This window comes from Caenorhabditis remanei, chromosome I (genome assembly GCF_010183535.1).
Source record: "Caenorhabditis remanei strain PX506 chromosome I, whole genome shotgun sequence".
Classification (NCBI taxonomy): Eukaryota; Metazoa; Nematoda; class Chromadorea; order Rhabditida; family Rhabditidae; genus Caenorhabditis; species Caenorhabditis remanei.
Genome location: NC_071328.1, coordinates 13,645,529 through 13,665,299, shown reverse-complemented (window position 1 = coordinate 13,665,299; position 19,771 = coordinate 13,645,529). Strand labels below are relative to the sequence as shown.

Genomic DNA, 19,771 nt, shown 5'->3' with positions numbered 1-19,771 from the left:
ATTCCGACATTAGAAATGAGGAAAAAAAGCCGCTCCCGTCCTCTCTTTTTTTTATTAGGAGGAGCGGAGCAGAAATGGGAAAAGCAGGGGAAAGATGCATAATGAGTTTTAATATTGATTCGATTTGATTACATTCTTTCGAAATAAATGATTTTTTGAAAAGGGAACATTAAGTTTTGTTCAATCAAATGGAGTTGCAAATACTTCAATACCTGCGGGACGAATGTAAATAGTTGCCTTCTTTGATCCATCATCAGTTTTGATAACCATAAAGTCTAATTCGTTCAAATTCATTCCTAAAATCTGTTCTCCGTTATCTGTGATATTTGGGCTATCTAACCACAAACGTTTTAGATTCGGAAACCCTCCAGTCTTCCATTTCCTAAGTACGCCATCGAAATCCTTGTTTTCCAGAAGAGACTCTTCGAGTGTAATTTCACTGCAAGTACACGACAAAAGATTTTCCAAAGTAAACCAATCAGAATCCAAAATTCTAATTTCTTGTGGCCATGAAATGAAAACTGGAATAAAAGCACGATCCAAACTGGATGAGATGCTAAGATACTCAACCAGTCCCAAATTATTGGATATCTGGTTCCACAACAAGTTTTCTTCCATTGATCCTTTGAGGCAAATACTGAGCCTCTTGAATTCCAATTGTAGATCAAATAATTTCAAAATTATTGGTTGAAATAGATCACTACAATAACTATTAAAACTAGTTGTCATCTTGCATTGAAATATTTTCAATAAATGGTGAATAATGAATAGAAATCCTTCTAGACAGTTGTTCCAGAATGTTTTCATTCCTATTTGGAGATACTCAGCTCTTACAGTACAACATGCGATAGAAATTTGTTGAATAGTTGAACTGTGACTTATCCGGGAATCTGGATGAATACCGACTTTAAATATATCCTGGTTGTTTTCAGATTGAATTTCGATTACTTGTTTAAAGCAGTCTAGATCGACTATAACTTTCTGAGAGTACAAACGATAATTATTTATTTGAGTGGAGATTTTTTTAGAACAGAAGGAGAGTTTGATTCTGGAAATAGAGAATAATTAGCAAAGTCAGGTTAATGAGGTTAACTCACTTTTCTTCTATATTCAACAATTTGAATATCTCACACTGAACCAATCGAGGAAGACGGAGGAGGGGAAAGGGAGAAGACATTTGGGGCAAAGATAGAAGGCGATGAAATGAGTATGAGGAAAATGAGAATAATGAGATGAGACGGAGGATTAGAAGAGTGTGTATAGAATCTGGGATGGGAGGAGTGTCTGCGTTTCGTGGCGAGACCACAACAAGCCTCTAGGAATATTAACGGATCGACCAACTCTAGTCGTACCATTGCGCCTATAGTCGATCTTTTCCCATAGACATCTAAAGTCTTGCCACGAAACGCAGCAAGTCGGAGATGTCTATAGGAAAATCACGGACATTGGTAGTACTGGGGTGGATCGATCCGTTATTTTCCCATAGACACCTCCGACTTTGTTGCGGAATTAATACGTTATCAACTCGCAACTGAGTGATAAATACTGAGCAGCTAGTCTCACAGCAGATTCACTATAATCTGCATAAGAAATGAATAAAATGAGCTTCAATAACTGCATGACACGCGACCTTCCACTCTAATACCATCACTATTCTGGACGTGCCCTGGACCCAACCTGGTAACCTTACGATAAGGATCTACCCTACATTTCTGTGCAAATAAGGAAGAGGAAATCGTCAGAATGTCGTCGTCTCTCAATCACTCCCTGCTCTCTGCGTTCAACTGTCTATCAATGGTGATGTTGGCACCATGGTTCGGAGGATCTTCACTGCTTGCGGAAGCTCTACAATACGGTAAACGCCCGTGACCAGCAGTATTCGACGGAAGAGGACTCAACTACTGGCACCAGAGCTGTGCGGACTTCCTTCCTTCGACTTCCTTCTTCCTTCTTCCCTTTTCAAAAGTTTTACTTCCGCACAGCTCTGACTGGCACCTATTCTACAGAGTTGCGCGGAAGTCGGAAGTCGGAAGTTTTTTCGCAAAGATTCAAAAACTCCTAGAAAAAGTTCATAAAATTCGCAGAAATCAGTGGAAAATTAGTTTTTGGCTGAAGAAAAGCCTGTTTTCTGTCCTTTTAGACCATTTTTCCTTGTATTTCTGCAAAATATACTTTTCGGAAATTCCACAATTATGGAATGACGGAAGTCGGAAGTAAACATCCGAAAACGGAAGTCAGAAGTCGGAAGTCGGAAGTAAAATTTTCAAAACGGAAGTCGAAAGCCGGAAGTCGGAATTCCGCGCAACTCTGCTATGGATCTCTTGATTAGACACGTTAATAAAGTTGTTGTTGCTCTCCTACCTTTTCTTTCTCTCGCACACTAAAAGTGACATGGGCTTACCGTTCCATTTACGTGTCACGACTGACTTGGTGTGGACTCGCCACGAAACGCAGACACTCCTCCAATTTTATCATAGGGTGGTATGATCACGTAGTTCTTCTAGTCAGTGAATGAATTCTGAAAGAGATACGTCGCACGCTTTGCTACTTTTTTGAAAATATTTAAAAAAGAGTTGACAAAGTGAATAAAAATGTTTATAATATAATTCTTATAAAGAACTTTGAGTGACCGAGTTCCCTGTTGTTGATATGTTGGAGTGAGTGGACAATTAGACCATTTATTGTTGAGAAAGCGCGTAGCCGTCCCCGCTTTCACTGACGTGACCTCCGAACTATCGTACTAGTGAACTCCATGAATAAAACCCGGACCCATGCATAAAACCCGCTCTACAATAAACTACTATTCTGTTTTGTCCTTCGACTTTATATTTATTGAATAAAGATAAATAACAAAAGAAGTAAAAACCATAAAGATATTACAAATGAGAAAAAGATGATAAGGCGCTCCTGTCCTATGGTTTTTAATGGCAGGGGTGGAGCAGAAGTGGGAAAAGCAGGGGAAAGAAACATAATGAATATTAGGTAATAAAGATTCGATTCTATAAAATTCTTTCAATATAAATCTTACTTTGAAAATGGGAGAAAGTCAGTAAATTTTGTTCATTCAAATGGAGTTACATCCATATCGATCCAAAAGGGGCGAAGTTTAATAGTTGCCTTTTTTGATCCATCATCAGTTTGGAGAACCATCCCGTCTAATTCGTTCAAATTCATTCCCAAGATCTGTTCTCTATCATCTGTGAAGCTCAGGCTATGGATCTTTAGATATTTTAGATTCGGTAACCCTCCAGCTCCCCATTTTCTGAGTACTTCATCTAAATCCTTGTTTTCCAGATGAGACTCCTTGAGTGTAACTGTAGTGCAAGTGCACGCCAAAAGATACTCCACAGTGAACCAATCAGAACCCAAGATACTAATTTTTTGTGGCCATGATGTGATAACTGGTCTAAAACCAGTATCAGGAGAAGATGAGATTCTAAGATACTCAACTAGTCCAAGTTTATTAGATATCTGGTTCCACAACAAGTTTTCTTCTATTGATCCTTTGAGGCAGAGCCTCTTGAATTCCAGTTGTTGATCGAACAACATTGAAATTGTTGGTTGAAATAATTTACTACAATGACAAATAAAACTAGTTGAAATCTTGCATTGAAACATCTTCAACAGATATCGAATAACATATAGAAATCCTTCTCGACGATTCTCCCAGTACGTTCTGATTCCATGTTGGGTAGACATAACCATTCCAATACAACATGCGATAGAAAATTGTTGATCATTTGAATTGTGACTTTTCCAGAAATCTTGTGAAATGAAGATTTCAAATGTATCTTTGTTATTTTCAGAGTGAACTCTGATTTCTGTGTTTAACATGTCCAGATCGACTATAACTTTTTGAGAGTAAAAACGATCATTACTGATTTGAGTGTAGATTTTCCTGGAGCAGAGGGAGAGATTGACTCTAGAAATAGGAAATAATTAGTTCGCTTAGGTTAATAAGATTAACTCACTTCTCACCGATACCCAACGATTTGAAAACCTCACACAGAATTACTCGAGGAAGACGTAGGAGGGGAAATGGGGGAGACATTCGGGCAGACATAGACGATAATGAAATGAGTATGCGGAGAAAGGGAGTAGGAAGGCTGAGGAGTGTGTAAAGAGAATCTGAGATTGGAGGAGTGCCTGCGTTTCGCGGCGAGATCACAACAAGCCTATGGGAAAAAAACGACGGGTCGACTGTGTGCGCGCTCGATTCGTTCTTTCTCACATAGACATCTGAGGTCTCGCCACGAAACGCAGTCACTCCTCCAATCTCAGATTCTATTTTCACGAGAGAGGGAAAAATGTGATGCTTTCATGTTGGGGTGCTCAGAGTCTTAGACAAAGTGTCTAAGCGATAGCTGTGAAAATCCTGAAACAAAAAGTGTTTTTAATAGAATTCTTATAAAGAAATCTTAATGACCGAGTTCCCTGTTGTCGATGTGTTGGTGTGAGTCGAAGAAGATCTTTAAACTTGGAAAAAATTAGACATTTTTATTAAATAAAGAAAAATGATTTTAAAAAAGTTACAAAAGGTAGGAAAAATCATGAAGAAATTAGAATTGGAATGAAAAATGATAAGGCTCCCCTCTTTTTATTGAGAAAGACGGAGCAAGAATGTGAGAAGCAGGGAAAAAGGCCTAATGAATATTAATATAGATTCGATTCGATTAAATTAATTAGATATTGTTTTTTGATTTTTGATAGGAATGAAAAGTGCATTAAGCTTTTTTATTCAAATGGAGTCACATAAATTTCGATCGCCCAGGGGAAGCCAAGCTTAATAGTTGCCTTCTTCGATCCATCATTAGTTTGGATAATCATTCCATCTAACTCCCTCAAATTCCTTCCCAAAATCGTCGTTCCATTGTTTGTAATATTTTTACCTTTGATGTACAGATATTCTAGATTCGGGAATCCTCCAGTCTTCCAATTATTGAGTATATCATCCAAATCCTTGTTTTCCAGGTCGGACCTCCCGATTGTAATTATATTGCAAGTGCACGTCAAAAGAGATTCAAGAGTGAACCAAGCGGAATTCATGATACTAATTTGCTGTGGCCATGAAGTGATAACTGGTGTGAAACCAGGATTAGGAACAGATGAGATGGTAAGATACTCCACCCGTCGCAAATCACTGGATATCTGGTTCCACAACAAGTTTTCTTCCATTGATCCTTTGAGGCAAATATTGAGCATCTTGAATTCCAGTTGTAGATCAAACAACGTCGAAATTGTTGGTTGAAATATATCACTACCATGACAATCAAAACTAGTTGAAATCTTGCATTGAACTTGCAATAGAAATTTGTTGAATAATTGAACTGTGACTTATCCTGTAATCTGGATGAATACCGACTTTAAATGAGTCCTGGTTGTTTTCAGAGAGTACAAACGATAATTATTGATTTGAATTGAGATTCTCTTGGAACAGAGGGAGAGCATGATTCTGGAAATTGCGAATAATTAGCCAAGTCAGGTTAATAAGGTTCACTCACTTTTCTTCTATATTCAACGATTTGAATATCTCACACTGAACCAATCGAGGAAGACGGAGGAGTGGAAATAGGGAAGACATTATGAGGAGAAAGGGAATAATGAGGAGTGTGTAAATAGAATCTGAGATTGGAGGAGTACCTGCGTTTCGTGGCAAGACCATAACAAGCCTATGGGAAAAAACGACGGGTCGACTGTGTGCGCGATCGATTCGTTCTTTCTCCCATAGACATCTGAGATCTCGCCACGAAATGCGGATACTCCTTCAATCTCAGATTCTATTTTCACGAGAGAGGGAAAAAAGGAAAAAGTAATGCTTTCATGTTGGGGTGCTCAGAGCCTGTCTAAGCGATAGCTGTGAAAATCCTGAAACAAAAAGTGTTTATAATAGAATTCTAATAAATAACTCTCAGTGACCGCGTTCCCTGATGTTGATGTTTTGGTGTGAGTGGAAGAAGAACATCAATCTTGGGAACAACTAGACCGTTTATTAAATAAAGATAAATAATTTTTAAAAAGTAACAAAAGGTAGGAAAAATCATGCAGACATTAGAATTGGGAAGAAAAATGATATGGATCTCCTCTTTTTTAATGAGAAAGGCGGAGCAAGAATGTGAGAAGCAGGGAAAGAGATATAATGAATATTAATATAGATTCGATTCGATTAAATTCTTTAGATATTGTTTTTTGATTTTTGAAAAGAGGCAAAAGTGCATACGTTTTTTTTATTCAAGTGGAGTCACATAAATTTCGATCGCCCAGTGGAAGAGAAGTTCAATAGTTGCCTTCTTTGATCCATCATCAGTTTGGATAATCATTCCGTTTAACTCAGTCAAATTCATTCCCAAAATCGTCGTTCCATTGTTTATAATACTTTTACTGTTGACGTACAGATATTCTAGATTCGGAAATCCTCCAGCCTTCCAATTCTTGAGTATCACATCCAGATCCTTGTTTCCCAGATGAGACATCCCGAGTATAATTCTTTGGCAAGTGCACGCCAAAAGAGATTTCAGAGTAAACCAATAGGAGCTCCTGATACTAATATTCTGCGGCCATGAAGTAAAAACTGGTCTGAAACCAGGATTAGTAGTATCGGATATGATTTTAAGACTCTCAACCAGTCCAAAATTACTGGATATCTGATTCCATAACAAGTTTTGATCTTTTGATCCATCAAGTACGATATTAAGCGCCTTGAACTCCACTTGTTGGTCAAGCAACTCAGAAATAATTGGTTCAAACGAATCACTGTTATTGAAATAAAGATCAGTTGAAATCTTGCATTGAAACATCTTCAATAGATGTTGAATAACAGATAGAAATCCTTCTTGACGATTTCTTCCAGAATTTGGATAGTATCTTTTCCAGATATCTAGATCAATGAAGACTTTGAATGCATCTTTGTCATTTTCAGAGTGAACTCTGATTCCTTGGTTGATCATGTCCAGACTGACTATAACCTTTTCAGAGTATAAACGATCATTATAGATTTGAGTGGAAATCTTCTGGGAGCAGAGGGAAAGTTTGATTCTGGAAATAGTGGAAGAACTAGTCAGATTAGGTTAGATAGGTAAACTCACTTCTCTTCGATACTCAATGATCTGAGTACTTCGCACAGGACCAATCGAGGAAGACGGAGGAGAGGTAAGGGAGGCATTGGGGGACAGATAGAAGACAATGAAATGAGTTGGAGGAGAACGAGAATAATGAAATGTGTAAATAGAATCTGAGGTTGGAGGAGTGCCTGCGTTTTGTGGCGAGACCACAACAAGCCTGTGGGAAAAATAACGTAGCGGCTGTGTGCGCAATGGTAGTACTAGGGTCTCGATCCGTTATTTTCCCATAGACATCTAAAGAAGTCACTGGGGTCTCCCCATAAAACACAGACATTATTTTTCTTCTTTCTTTTTCCCCCAACCCATTCCCTCTACTCAACCCTCCAAGGCCTGCCCAGAAGGAGAGGGCAAGTCTATCCTCACTTAATTACTGTGAATGTACCACGGGGAAAGAATGCCAACAGACGCGTAAAGGGCCGAAAAAACCGTTCTAGCTCATCCCGGGGTACATTAACGACTAGCTTTCTGGCCCGTGGTAGATCACAGATATAGAACTTGACGAGGTACCAGTGGACCTGAAAAGCAGCTGAATTTGACACATGGAAGTCGGAAGTGGAGACTTTTTTCAATGCTTCAAGGGTAATTACATTTTCAATACAACTGACTTTTTTTCCCACACCATTCCCATCTGGAATGCCATTACCTCCCAAAGCTCATATTTTCTCTCCCCTTCCGAGTTCAATACCCTAATTTCGTCTAGTATCACACGCTATTAGAGCTTATTCTTATTCTGTACTCCCAAACCACATTTCCCCGCATTACCATGATTCTCAATTCATAATGCCTTCTTTTTATTCCCCTCATACCGGTCATTCTTTTTTTGTTGCCCCACATCTCTCACTTTAACCCACCCTTTGAATGGTCTCGTGAGGGACTCATTCTCAGCCTCTCGCCCCATATATTGATAATTTTTATAAGAATAAAATACAATACAAATACAATACAATACAACTAATTTTAAAAAAAGTCAAAACAAATTTCCCTTCCGTTTTACTTCCGTACAGCTCTGTTTGCAGTGCATGATACTGATTTTAAAAGAGAGTTAACTTAATTGAATTTATTATGGAATTTTTAATTGAACAATGTAAAGTTTTGTTTATTAAAATGAAGTCACAGACATTTCAATAGTATCGAAGTCTAGTTTTATAGTTGCCTTTCTTGATCCATCATCTGTTTGAATTACCATTCCGTTCAATTCCATCCAATTCATTCCCAAAATTGTCACTCCAAAACTTCTGATATATCGACTCTGGATCTTCAGACGCTCGAGATTCGGAAATCCTCCAGCCTTCCAATTCTTGAGTATCTTATCCAAATCCTTGTTTCCCAAATGTGACCACCCGAGTGTAATTGTAGTGGAAGTGCACGCCAAGAGATATTCAAGAGTGAACCAAGCGGAACCCATGATCATAATTTTTTGTGGCCATGAAGTGAAAACTGGTTCGAAGCCAGTATTGAAACTAGATGAGATGCTAAGATACTCAACTGATCCCAAATTACTGGATATCTGGTTAAACAAGTTTTCATCTTTTGATCCATCAAGACAAATACAGAGCATCTTGAATTCCAGTTGTAGATCAAACAACATTGAGATTGTTGGTTGTAATAAATCACTAAAATGACAACTAAAACTAGTGGAAATCTTGCATTGAAACATCTGTGATAGATGTTGAACAACAGATAGAAATCCTTCTTGACGATTTTTCCAGAATATTTGGATGCCTTTTTGGATAGAGGTAACTGCGACAGTACAACATGTGATAGAAAATTGCTGAGTATCCAAATTGTGGCCTTTCCAGGTATCTAGATAAACGAAAATGTCAAATGTTTCTTTGTCATTTTCGAAGTGAACACTGATTTTGTGGCTTAAACAGTCAAGATCGACAATAACGTTTTGAGAGTACAAACGAGCATTATTGATTTGAATGGAGATTTTCTTGGAGCAGAGGGAGAGCTTGATTCTGAAAATACGGGATGAATTAGTCAGATTAGGTTGATAATTTTAACTTCTCTCTCCGATACTCATTAATTTGATCATCTCGCACAGGATCAATCGAGGAAGACGGAGGAGAGGAAAGGGGTAAGACATTGAGGCAGAGATAGAAGACAATGAAATGAGGTGAAGAGAACGAGAATAATGAGATGTGTAAATAGAATGTGGGGTTGGAGGAGTGTCTGCGTTTCGTGGCGAGACCACAACAACTCTTAGAATGTCTATGGGAAAAAGGGTTGACTGTGTGTGCAATGGTGGTACGACTGGGGTCGATCGATCCGTTATTCTTCCCATACGAATGCGATGTGGTCATGCCACAAAACGCAGAACCCAAGGTTCCATTTACAAGTGAGAGGGGCTAAATTCAACGGGATAGAAAATAAGAGAAGTAGATATGAAGACATGTTGTACCGAACCACCAGTTAGTGAGATTGTTAGCAGTTTGAAAAGAGCGATTTTACCATATGGAAGGTAAGACAACGTGTTGGACAAGCATTCTACTTGTTTGAAGGGAAAGACTGGCAGCGGCCGACCCAACAAAAGAGTTACTGTGGAAAATGTGATGCTTTCACGTTAGAGTGCTCAGAGGCTTCGACGAAGTGTCTAAGAGATACCTGTGAGAATCCTGAAGCAAAAAATATCTGTTATAGAATTATTATAAAGAACTCTCAATGACCGAGTTCCCTGTTGTCGATGTGCTGGTGTGAGTGGAAGAAGAACATCAATCTTGGGAACAATTAGACCATTTATTAAATAAAGATGAATAAAAAAAACAAAAGGTGTGAAAAATCATAGAGACATTAGAATCTTTCTAATGAAAAAGGCGGAGCAGGAATGTGAGAAGCAGGGAAAGAGATATAATGAATATTAATATAGATTCGATTTGATTAAATTCTTTAGATATTGTTTTTTTGATTTTTGGAAAAGGGAGAACGTACATCATGTTATGTTGATTCAAATGGAATCACATCCATTTCGATCCAGAAGGGGGTAAGTTCAATAGTTGCCTTCTTTGATCCATCATCAGTTTGGATAATCATTCCGTTTAACTCAGTCAAATTCATTCCCAAAATCGTCGTTCCATTGTTTATAATACTTTTACTGTTGACGTACAGGTATTCTAGATTCGGAAATCCTCCAGCCTTCCAATTCTTGAGTATCACATCCAGATCCTTGTTTCCCAGATGAGACATCCCGAGTATAATTCTTTGGCAAGTGCACGCCAAAAGAGATTTCAGAGTAAACCAATAGGAGCTCCTGATACTAATATTCTGCGGCCATGAAGTAAAAACTGGTCTGAAACCAGGATTAGTAGTATCGGATATGATTTTAAGACTCTCAACCAGTCCAAAATTACTGGATATCTGATTCCATAACAAGTTTTGATCTTTTGATCCATCAAGTACGATATTAAGCGCCTTGAACTCCACTTGTTGGTCAAGCAACTCAGAAATAATTGGTTCAAACAAATCACTATTATTAAGAGAAATATCAGTTGAAATCTTGCATTGAAACATTTGCAATAGATGTCGAATAACAAAAAAAAATCCTTCTTGACGATTTCTTCCAGAATTTGGATAGTATCTTTTCCAGATATCTAGATCAATGAAGACTTTGAATGCATCTTTGTCATTTTCAGAGTGAACTCTGATTCCTTGGTTGATCATGTCCAGACTGACTATAACCTTTTCAGAGTATAAACGATCATTATAGATTTGAGTGGAAATCTTCTGGGAGCAGAGGGAAAGTTTGATTCTGGAAATAGTGGAAGAACTAGTCAGATTAGGTTAGATAGGTGAACTCACTTCTCTTCGATATTCAATGATCTGAATACTTCACGCAGGACCAATCGAGGAAGACGGAGGAGAGGTAAGGGAGGCATTTGGGCAGAGATAGAAGATGGTGAAATGCGTATGAGGAGAAAGGGAGTAATGAGATGTGTAAATAGAATCTGGGATTGAAGTGTCGGCGTTTCGTGGCGAGACCACAACTAGCCTGTGGGAAAAATAACGTAGCGGCTGTGTGCGCAATGGTAGTACCGGGGTCTATCGATCTGTTATTTTCCCATAGACATCTAAGGTCTCGTCAGGAAACACAGATATTCTTTTCCTTCTTTTCCTTATCCCCGAACACATTCCCTCCACCTAACCCTCCTAGAACTGCTCGGCTACTTCCCGCAACAGTTACGCAGAATTCACAGTTTTTGCAACAGTTACGCGACAAGATACATAGCAACAGTTCCACAGCAATTAGGAAAGATCAGAACATATGCGATAGTTACACAGCTTTCACGTCACTGCGACTGATGGTTCTTTGTTTTTGGGGCATGCACCAGTTGTGCAACAATCTCACAACAGTCGCGCAGCAACTGTATATTCGCTCCAATGCAAATTGGACTTTGTTTGCATTTTTCATTTTTTTCCAATGATTTTTATTGTCTATTTGACAAGGTTTATCATTTTTCCGACTTATTGTTAACTCTATTTTTTGAAAATATTATTTTTCAGAAAAAGAATGTGTCTGGATGGCAAAAACGATTCAGAGAGAGCAGCTGATCTACATAATTTGCCTATTCGATTAAAAATTTGGACTTTTGAAGCGTTTTCAGTAAGAGATGATATAAAAATGTGAGTTGTTTCCAACCGAATTTCATTGAAACATTCTTTTTCAGTTCTAGAGTCGATGAGCTTGGGGCATCAGACGTCTACAGATATTAGGAACTTGGAAACTTCACCGACTGTCGGTCACCATGGAATTTCAATGACGTTTCTAAGTTTTTTGTTTTTGTTTTTGTTTTTATTTTTTAAATTTTATATTCTTAAAATAAATATTAATAGTTATTTCTGTTATTCTGTTCACAAATTAACTATGATGATTAGAAACGAGAAGTAATGAGCCGCATGCAGCACGCCGGCAGCACTGATGCAACGACTGTGCAGCATTCATGCAACACTTGTGCGCCTCTGACCCAACAGGAGTAAACTCTACGAATAACTGCTGCGTTAGTGCTGCGCAACTGTAGCGGAAAGTAGCCGAGATAGACATCTAAAGAGGTCACTGGGGAGTGAATGACAGTAATGACAGACAGACGGCCTGGGTCGAACGAATGTTCTTTTATACTACGGACTTATCAAGTATTCTTCTTTACTTCTAAGTCCTTCTGCGCATTCCTTTGTTCCGGTAGATCTGCTTCATTGATCGGCGGACTTCATAAAAGGGCAAGTGTCGTCATCATACGTCTCCTTATCTCCAGACAGGGCTGCAGCAGCTTGATACGGTAGTTGAAGTCGCTGATCGTAGATCGCGACAACATTTATGGTCTCGCCATGAAACACAGGCATTATTTTTCTTATTTTCCTTTTCCCCCAACCCATTCCCTCTACTCAACCCTCCAAGGCATGCCCAGAGGGAGAGGGCGAGTCTATCCTCACCTAATTACTGTGAATGTATTATACCACGGTGCGGGAATGCTGAAAGATGCGAAAAAGGCCGAAAAAGTCATTATAGCCCGGCTCGGGGAGAGTAACGACTAGCCATCCGGTCCGTGGTAAGTATAAAACTTGACGAAGTACCAGTGGACACCTGAAAAATCAGCTTAATTAGACATACGGAAGTCGGAAGTCGAGACTCGAAAAGTCCACTGGTACCAGATAAGTAAAATATTGGGAGTTTTATAATGCACGAAAGGTAGTTATGCCGTCAATACAAAGAAAACAAAATGAATTGAAAATGTTTATTATAGAATTCTTAACTTAATAATGTAAAGTTTTGTTCATTCAATTGGAGTCACAAACATTTCAATATAATGTTGACCGAGTTTAATAGTTGCCTTTTTTGATCCATCATCAGTTTGGATAACCTTTCTCTTTAATTCCCTCAAATTCATTCCCAAAATCGTCGCTCCAAAACTTGTAATATTTCGCCTCTGGATCTTCAGACGCTCGAGATTCGGATTTCCTCCAGTCAGTCTTCCAATTCCTAAGTACCTCATCCAAATCCTTGCTTCCTAAACGAGACTCCTCGAGTCTAATTGTAGTGCAAGTACACGCTAAAAGAGATTCCAGAGTAAACCAATCGGAATTTCTGATGTTAATCTTCTGCGGCCATGAATTGAAAACTGGTCTGAAACCAGGGTTAGTAACGGATATGATTTTAAGATCCTCAATCAGTCCAAAATTACTGGATATCTGATTAAACAACTCATTTTGGTTAATTAGGATACTGAGCATTTTGAATTTGAGTTGTAGACCAAACAACGTTGAAATCGTTAGATGAGATGAATCATTATGATAACAACTAACACTAGCTGAAAACTTGCATTGAAACATCTTCAATAGATGCCGAATAACAGATAGAAATCCTTCTTGATAGTTCTTCCAGAATGTTTCGATTCCTATTCCGGTAGATATAACTCTTACAGTAGAACATGCGATAGAAAATGGCTGAGTATTCGTATTGTGCCTATTCCAGTGATCAGGATAAATTAAGATTTCAAATGTTTCTTTGTCATTTTCAGAATGAACTTTGATTTTGTGGCTTAAGCAGCCCAGATCGACTATAACCTTTTGAGAGTACAAACAAGCAATATTGATTTGAATCGAGGTTTTATTGGAGCAGAGGGAGAGTTTGATTCTGAAAATAGGGAAATAATTAATTTGGTGACCTTTGATAGATATACTCACTTCTCTCCGATACTCAATGATTTGAATACTTCGCATAAGACGACTCCAGGGAGTCGGAGGAGGGGAAATGGTGACATAGGAAAACTGGATAGAGAGGAAGTGTGTGTGTATGAGGAGAAAGGGAGTAATGAGATGTGTAAATAGAATATGGGGTAGGAGGTATGCCTGCATTTCGTGGCGAGACCACAGCGAGCCTATGGGAATAATAACAGATGGACTGTGTGCGCAATGGTACGACTAAGGTCGATCGATTCGTTATTCTTCCCATACGACTTGTTGTGGCCTCGCCACGAAACGCAGGCACTCCTCCATTCTCAGATTATTATTATTTTTTTTATTACACATCTGAATACTCCTAAGTCTTGTTTTATGGGAAAATAAGTGACTGGGACAGTTGTACCCTCACTATCGATCCTCCAGACTTGCCCACGGTCCATTGCGTAGCGGTTGCGTTGCGGCTTTAAATTGCGGTGCGTCCAAGATTCACATCCTCACCAAATCAATATATTATAAAAGACGTTCTCACCTCATATCACCTCAGTTGTTTCTCCCTATTTCTTGTCCCCCCATCGTCTTCTATCTCTGCTCCAATGTCTTCCTCATTTCCCCTCCTTCGTCTTCCTGGAGTGGTCTTGTGTGAGGTATTCAAATCATTGAGTATTGGTGAAAAGTGAGTTAACCTCATTAATCTGTCAAATTATTCTCTATTTCCAGAATCAAACTCTCCTTCTGCTCCAAGAAAATATCCAATCGAATCAATAATGCTCGTATGTACTCACAAAACGTTATAGTCGATCTGGATATGTTAAACCGAAAAATCAGAGTTCGCTCTGAAAACAACAGAGATACATTTCAAGTTTCTATTCATATAGATTTCTGGAAAAGTCACAGTTCAAATACTGAACAATTTTCTATCAAATTTTTTAATGTGAGAGTTATGTCTATGCGATTAAGGATCAGAACATTCTATGAAAATCATCAAGAAGAATTTCTATCTGTTATTCGGCATCTATTGAAGATGTTTCAATGCAAAATTTCAACAAGTGATAGTTGTTTTGCCAGTGATTTATTTCAACCAACAATTTCAATGTTGTTTGATCTACAATTGGAATTCAAGACGCTCTGTATTCGCCTTGATGGAGTAAAATATCGAAACTTGTTGTGGAACCAGATATCCAGGTACGTGGGATTTGTTGAGTGTCTCAACATCTCGTCTAGTTTTGATATTGATTTTACACTAGTTTTCACTTCATGGCCACAAGAAATTATGATCATGCGTTCCGCTTGGTTCACTCTGGAATCTCTCTTGGCGTGTGCTTCTTTTATAATTACACTTTACGATTCTCATCTGGAAAACAAGGATATGGATGAGATACTCAAGAATTGGAAGACTGGAGGGTTACCAAATCTGAAGCGTCTGGCGATTGATAGTCTTAGCTTCGAAGACAATGGAGAACAAATTTTGGGAATGAATTTGAGCGAATTAGACGGAATGGTTCTCCAAACTGATGATGGTATAAAAATGGCAACTATTGAACTTGGCCCCCATCGTATTGAAATGTCTGTGACTCTTTTTGAATGAATTTAACTTCATGTAAAGATCGTCTAAATCGAAAAAAAGAAAACAGGAGCGTCTTATCTTCTTTCTTCCCATTTCTAATGTTTTTATGATTTTTCACACCGTTTTTTTATTCTTATTATTTATCTTTGTGTAATGAAAGATCTAACTGTTCCCAAGTTTGAGGTTCTTCTATCACTCCCACCAACACATTCACATCAGAGCATTCTATAATAACCAATTTTATTTAATTTAGTTAATTCTATTTAAAAATCATAAGCAAACACTGCGATGTATCTATTCTAGAATTCATTCACTGACATAGAGTTACCATTAAGAGGAATGCAAAGTAGCTTCAAGATTCTTACGGCAATCAGTTAGACACTTCGCCTAAAGCTCTGATCACCCTTAAGTGAAAGTATCATATCTATCAGAGTAGCTCTTGTGAAAGGGTAGAACCCAGACAATATCTGTCTCCCTCCTTTTCTCTTACCTATCTTCTCTAGGCGTCTCAACACAAAGAGGAAGAGTCGGAGAAGACTGGCTCAAGTATAGGTTTCGAATAAAAATTTAATATTGAATCAAAATGTGAATATGGATGATAATTTGAGCACTTTTACTTAATTTTTTTCGAAAAATTAAAAAAATATTTGGTAAAAAATGGGTACTCATTTTTGAATCCGGGCCGAGCAAAATTAAGGCCCGGCCCGAATTCTAGCAAGTCTGGTGTCAATAGAACCTGGGATTGGAAGAGTGCCTGCATTTCGTGGCGAGACCACAATTAGTCGTAGAATGTCTATGGGAAAAAAAGGATTGTCTGTGTAGGGTCGATCGGTCCGTCGTTTTTGGTTTGTTGTGGTCTTGCCACGAAACGCAGGCACTCCTCCAATCCCACATTTTATTTACACGAGAGATATGAAGACATGATTTTTACGAAGAACTCTCAGAGATTGAGTCTTCCGATGTTGATGATGTGTTGGTGAGAGTGGAAGCAGAACTTCAAACTTGGGAACAATTAGACATTTTATTAAATAAAGATATATAATAAAAGTAACAAAAAGAGTGAAACATCATAAAGACATTAGAAATGGGAAAAAGATGATAAGGCGCTCCGGTCCTCTCCTTTTTAATGAGAGGGGCGGAGCAGGAATGTGAGAAGCAGGGGAAGAGAAATAATGAATATTAATATAGATTCGATTCGATTAAATTCTATAGATATATTTGATCTTTAGAAAAGGAGAGAACGTACATTTATTTTGATTATTGAAATAGAGTCACAGACATTTCAATATAATGTTGACCAAGTTTAATAGTTGCCGTTTTTGAACCGTCATCAGCTTGGATAACCATCCCGTCTATCTCCAATAGATTCATTCCCAAAATATGTTCTCCATTCTCTTCGAATCTCCAGCTGGCAATGATCAGACGCTTTAGATTCGGTAACTCTCCAGCTCTCCATTCTCTGAGTATCTTATCCATGTCCTTGTTTTCCAGATGAGAAAAGTAAAGTGTAATTGTAGAAGAAGTGCACGCCATAAGAGATTCCAGAGTGAACCAATAGCAATCCCAGATCGTGATGTTTTGTGGCCATGAAGTGAAAACTAGTTTAAAATCAGTATCAAAACTAGACAAGATTCTAAGATCCTCAACAAGTCCCAAGTTCCTGGAGATCTGGTTCCACAACAAGTTTTCATCCTTTGATCCTTTAAAGTGAATACATAGCTCCTCGAATTCCACTTGCAGATCAAGCAACATTGAAATTGTTGGTTGAAATAAATCACTATCAGAATAGCCACTATAAGTTGAAATCTTGCATTGAAACATCTTCAATAGATGTCGAATAATCGATAGATATCCTTCTTGATGATTTGCCCAGAATGTTTCGATTCCTGTGGAACAACATGCCATAGAAAATTGTTGAGTACTTGAATTGTGACTTTTCTCGAGATCTAGTGAAATGAAGATTCCAAATGTATCTATCTCATTTTCAGAGTAAACTCTGATTTTTTTGTAATAAATGTTCAGATCGACTATAACTTTTTGAGAGTACAAACGATCATCATTAATTAAAGTAGAGATTTTCCTGGAGCAGATGGAGAGTTTGATTCTGAAAATAGAGAATAATTAGCGAAGTCAGGTTAATAATGTTAACTCACTTTTCTCCGATATTCAATGATTTGAATATTTCACACAGGACCACTCGAGGAAGACGTAGGAGGGGAAATGGGGAAGACATTCGGGCAGACATCATAGACAATAATGAAATGAGTATGAGGAGAAAGGAGGGAGTAATAAGATGTGTAAATAGAATCTGAGAATGGAGGAGTGCCTGTGTTTCGTGGCGAGACCACAACAAGCCTATGGGAAAAAACGACGGATCGACTGTGTGCGCGATCGATTCGTTCTTTCTCCCATAGACATCTCAGGTATCGCCACAAAACGCACTCACTCCTCCAATCTTAGATTCTATTTTCACGAGAGAGGGAAAAATGTGATGCTTTCATGTTGGGGTGAGTTTCTTGGAGCAGAGGGAGAGCTTGATTCTGAGAATACGGAAATAATTAATTTGGTGAGCTTTGATAGATATACTCACTTCTCTCCGATGATATGAATACCTCACACAGGACTAATCGAGGCAGACGGACGAGGGGGAATGGGGAAGACATTGTGAGAGAGATAGAACGACGATGAAATGAGTATGAGGAGAAAGGGAGTAATGAGACTGAGGAAGGTCGGACAAGGGAATTGACTTTCCGTACCAGTTCAGAATTTTCTATAAACTTGCGCACTGATAGTTTCGAGTCTGCTCTGAACAATGATGATAGTCAAAAAGTGCAAAACTCCCGAAAAAGTGGATTTTTTTGCTCCGAAAGTTTGCTCATTTTTCATCATAGAAAACGCGGGTGCCACTTTGGGAGGACTATCGGGTTTGTGAAGGCAACTAGCTGCCCTCTTGGTTAGCGGTTGAATGGCCACGAAATGAGTAAGAGGAGAAGGGAATAATGAGATGTGTAAATAGAATCTAAGGTTGGAGGTATGCCTGCGTTTCGTGTCGAGACCACTACAAGCCTATGGGAAAATAAAAGATCGACTGTGTGCGCAATGGTAGTACTGGGGTCTATCGATCCGTTATTTTCCCAAAGACATCTAAAGAGGTGAGTGATGCATGGGGTTCAGTGGTATAAGAGTAATATAGGTTTATGGAATATAAGTATATAGTAAGTGATAAAACAGGGGAAATGGGGACAGAGAGAATGAGGGGAATGCAAGGAGAGTCGGGTAAGACTCCGACAGAATGACAGTAATGACAGACAGACGACCTATATGGGTCGAACGTATGTTCTTTTATACTACAGACTTATCAAGTATTATTCTTTGCGCAGCTTCTAAGTCCTTCGCGTTTCTTTGTTCCGGTAGATCTGCTTCTTTGATCGGTGGACTTCATAAAGGGCAAGTGTCGTCATCATGCGTCTCCTTATCTCCAGACAGTGGCGGCAGCTGCTGCAGCTGTTTAGACGTCCCTTCAACACTAAGAGTCACTAAAAGTGTTCAAGGGACGTCTAAATGTTTTTCGGGACGTCTAAATCTTCAGAACTACGTTTTGGGATTTCAAGGGACGTCTAAACATTTTATGGGACGTTTAAACGTTATTTGGGACGTCTAAACTTTTGAAAGGACGTTTTAAAAAAATTAGAGTTTGAAAGGACGTTTAAGTGTTTCAAGAGACGTCTAAGTGTTTTAAGGGACGTTTGAGTTATTAAAGGACATCTAAACTGGAATAGAGCCGACTTTTTTATGTCCACTGGTACGAGATAAGTAAAGTTGGGAGTTTCTTAATTCTCGAAGGGTAGTTATGCCTTCAATACAAAGAAAAGAAAATGGAATGAATATGTTTATTATAGAATTCTCAACTAAACAATGTAAAGTTTTGTTCATTCAATTGAAGTCACAGACATTTCAATATAATGTTGATCAAGTTCAATAGTTGCCTTTTTTGATCCATCATCAGTTTGGACATCCATTCCGTCTACTTCCCTCAAATTTATTCCCAAAATCATCGTTCCATTATTTGTAATATTTTGACTCTTGACGTACAGATATTCTAGATTCGGATATCCTCCAGCCTTCCAATTCTTTAGTAGTTCGTCCAAGTCCTTGTTTTCCAAGCGAGAATCTCGAGTTGAATTCTGCTGCAAGTGCACGACAAAAAATAGTACAGAGTAAACCAATCGCAACCCAATATACTAATTTCTTGTGAAGATGAAGAGAAAACGGGTCTGAAACCAGTATCTGGAGTAGATGAAATGCTAAGATACTCAACATGCCCCAAATTACTGGATATCTTGTTCCACAACAAGTTTTCTTTCTCTGATCCTTTAAGTCAAACATAGAGCCTCTCGATTTGAATAAAATAAAATAA

General features: G+C 38.4%; 7 protein-coding genes across 7 annotated transcripts; 1 reads left to right on the top strand and 6 right to left on the bottom strand.

The window, feature by feature from the left end:
• Window positions 1-180: 180 nt before the first annotated feature.
• GCK72_003023 (uncharacterized protein) lies at window positions 181-618 on the bottom strand (the record flags this gene model as incomplete). The annotated part of the gene is made up of 1 exon (XM_053723763.1): window positions 181-618. One exon carries the CDS (start codon window positions 616-618, stop codon window positions 181-183), a length of 438 nt encoding a protein of 145 aa, XP_053592408.1.
• Window positions 619-3,060: 2,442 nt separating this feature from the next.
• Window positions 3,061-3,549, bottom strand: GCK72_003022 (uncharacterized protein; the record flags this gene model as incomplete). Its single annotated transcript, XM_053723762.1, has 1 exon — window positions 3,061-3,549. The coding sequence occupies one exon, from the start codon at window positions 3,547-3,549 to the stop codon at window positions 3,061-3,063; it is 489 nt and encodes a 162-aa protein (XP_053592407.1).
• Window positions 3,550-4,734: 1,185 nt separating this feature from the next.
• On the bottom strand, window positions 4,735-5,202 carry GCK72_003021 (uncharacterized protein; the record flags this gene model as incomplete). Its single annotated transcript, XM_053723761.1, has 1 exon — window positions 4,735-5,202. One exon carries the CDS (start codon window positions 5,200-5,202, stop codon window positions 4,735-4,737), a length of 468 nt encoding a protein of 155 aa, XP_053592406.1.
• Window positions 5,203-6,224: 1,022 nt separating this feature from the next.
• On the bottom strand, window positions 6,225-7,159 carry GCK72_003020 (uncharacterized protein; the record flags this gene model as incomplete). The annotated part of the gene is made up of 2 exons (XM_003092442.2): window positions 6,225-7,032; window positions 7,083-7,159. 2 exons carry the CDS (start codon window positions 7,157-7,159, stop codon window positions 6,225-6,227), a joined length of 885 nt encoding a protein of 294 aa, XP_003092490.2.
• A 1,058-nt stretch (window positions 7,160-8,217) lies between these two features.
• On the bottom strand, window positions 8,218-8,706 carry GCK72_003019 (uncharacterized protein; the record flags this gene model as incomplete). The annotated part of the gene is made up of 1 exon (XM_053723760.1): window positions 8,218-8,706. The coding sequence occupies one exon, from the start codon at window positions 8,704-8,706 to the stop codon at window positions 8,218-8,220; it is 489 nt and encodes a 162-aa protein (XP_053592405.1).
• A 6,174-nt stretch (window positions 8,707-14,880) lies between these two features.
• Window positions 14,881-15,375, top strand: GCK72_003018 (uncharacterized protein; the record flags this gene model as incomplete). The annotated part of the gene is made up of 1 exon (XM_053723759.1): window positions 14,881-15,375. One exon carries the CDS (start codon window positions 14,881-14,883, stop codon window positions 15,373-15,375), a length of 495 nt encoding a protein of 164 aa, XP_053592404.1.
• Window positions 15,376-16,611: 1,236 nt separating this feature from the next.
• Window positions 16,612-17,259, bottom strand: GCK72_003017 (uncharacterized protein; the record flags this gene model as incomplete). Its single annotated transcript, XM_053723758.1, has 1 exon — window positions 16,612-17,259. The coding sequence occupies one exon, from the start codon at window positions 17,257-17,259 to the stop codon at window positions 16,612-16,614; it is 648 nt and encodes a 215-aa protein (XP_053592403.1).
• Window positions 17,260-19,771: the final 2,512 nt, after the last annotated feature.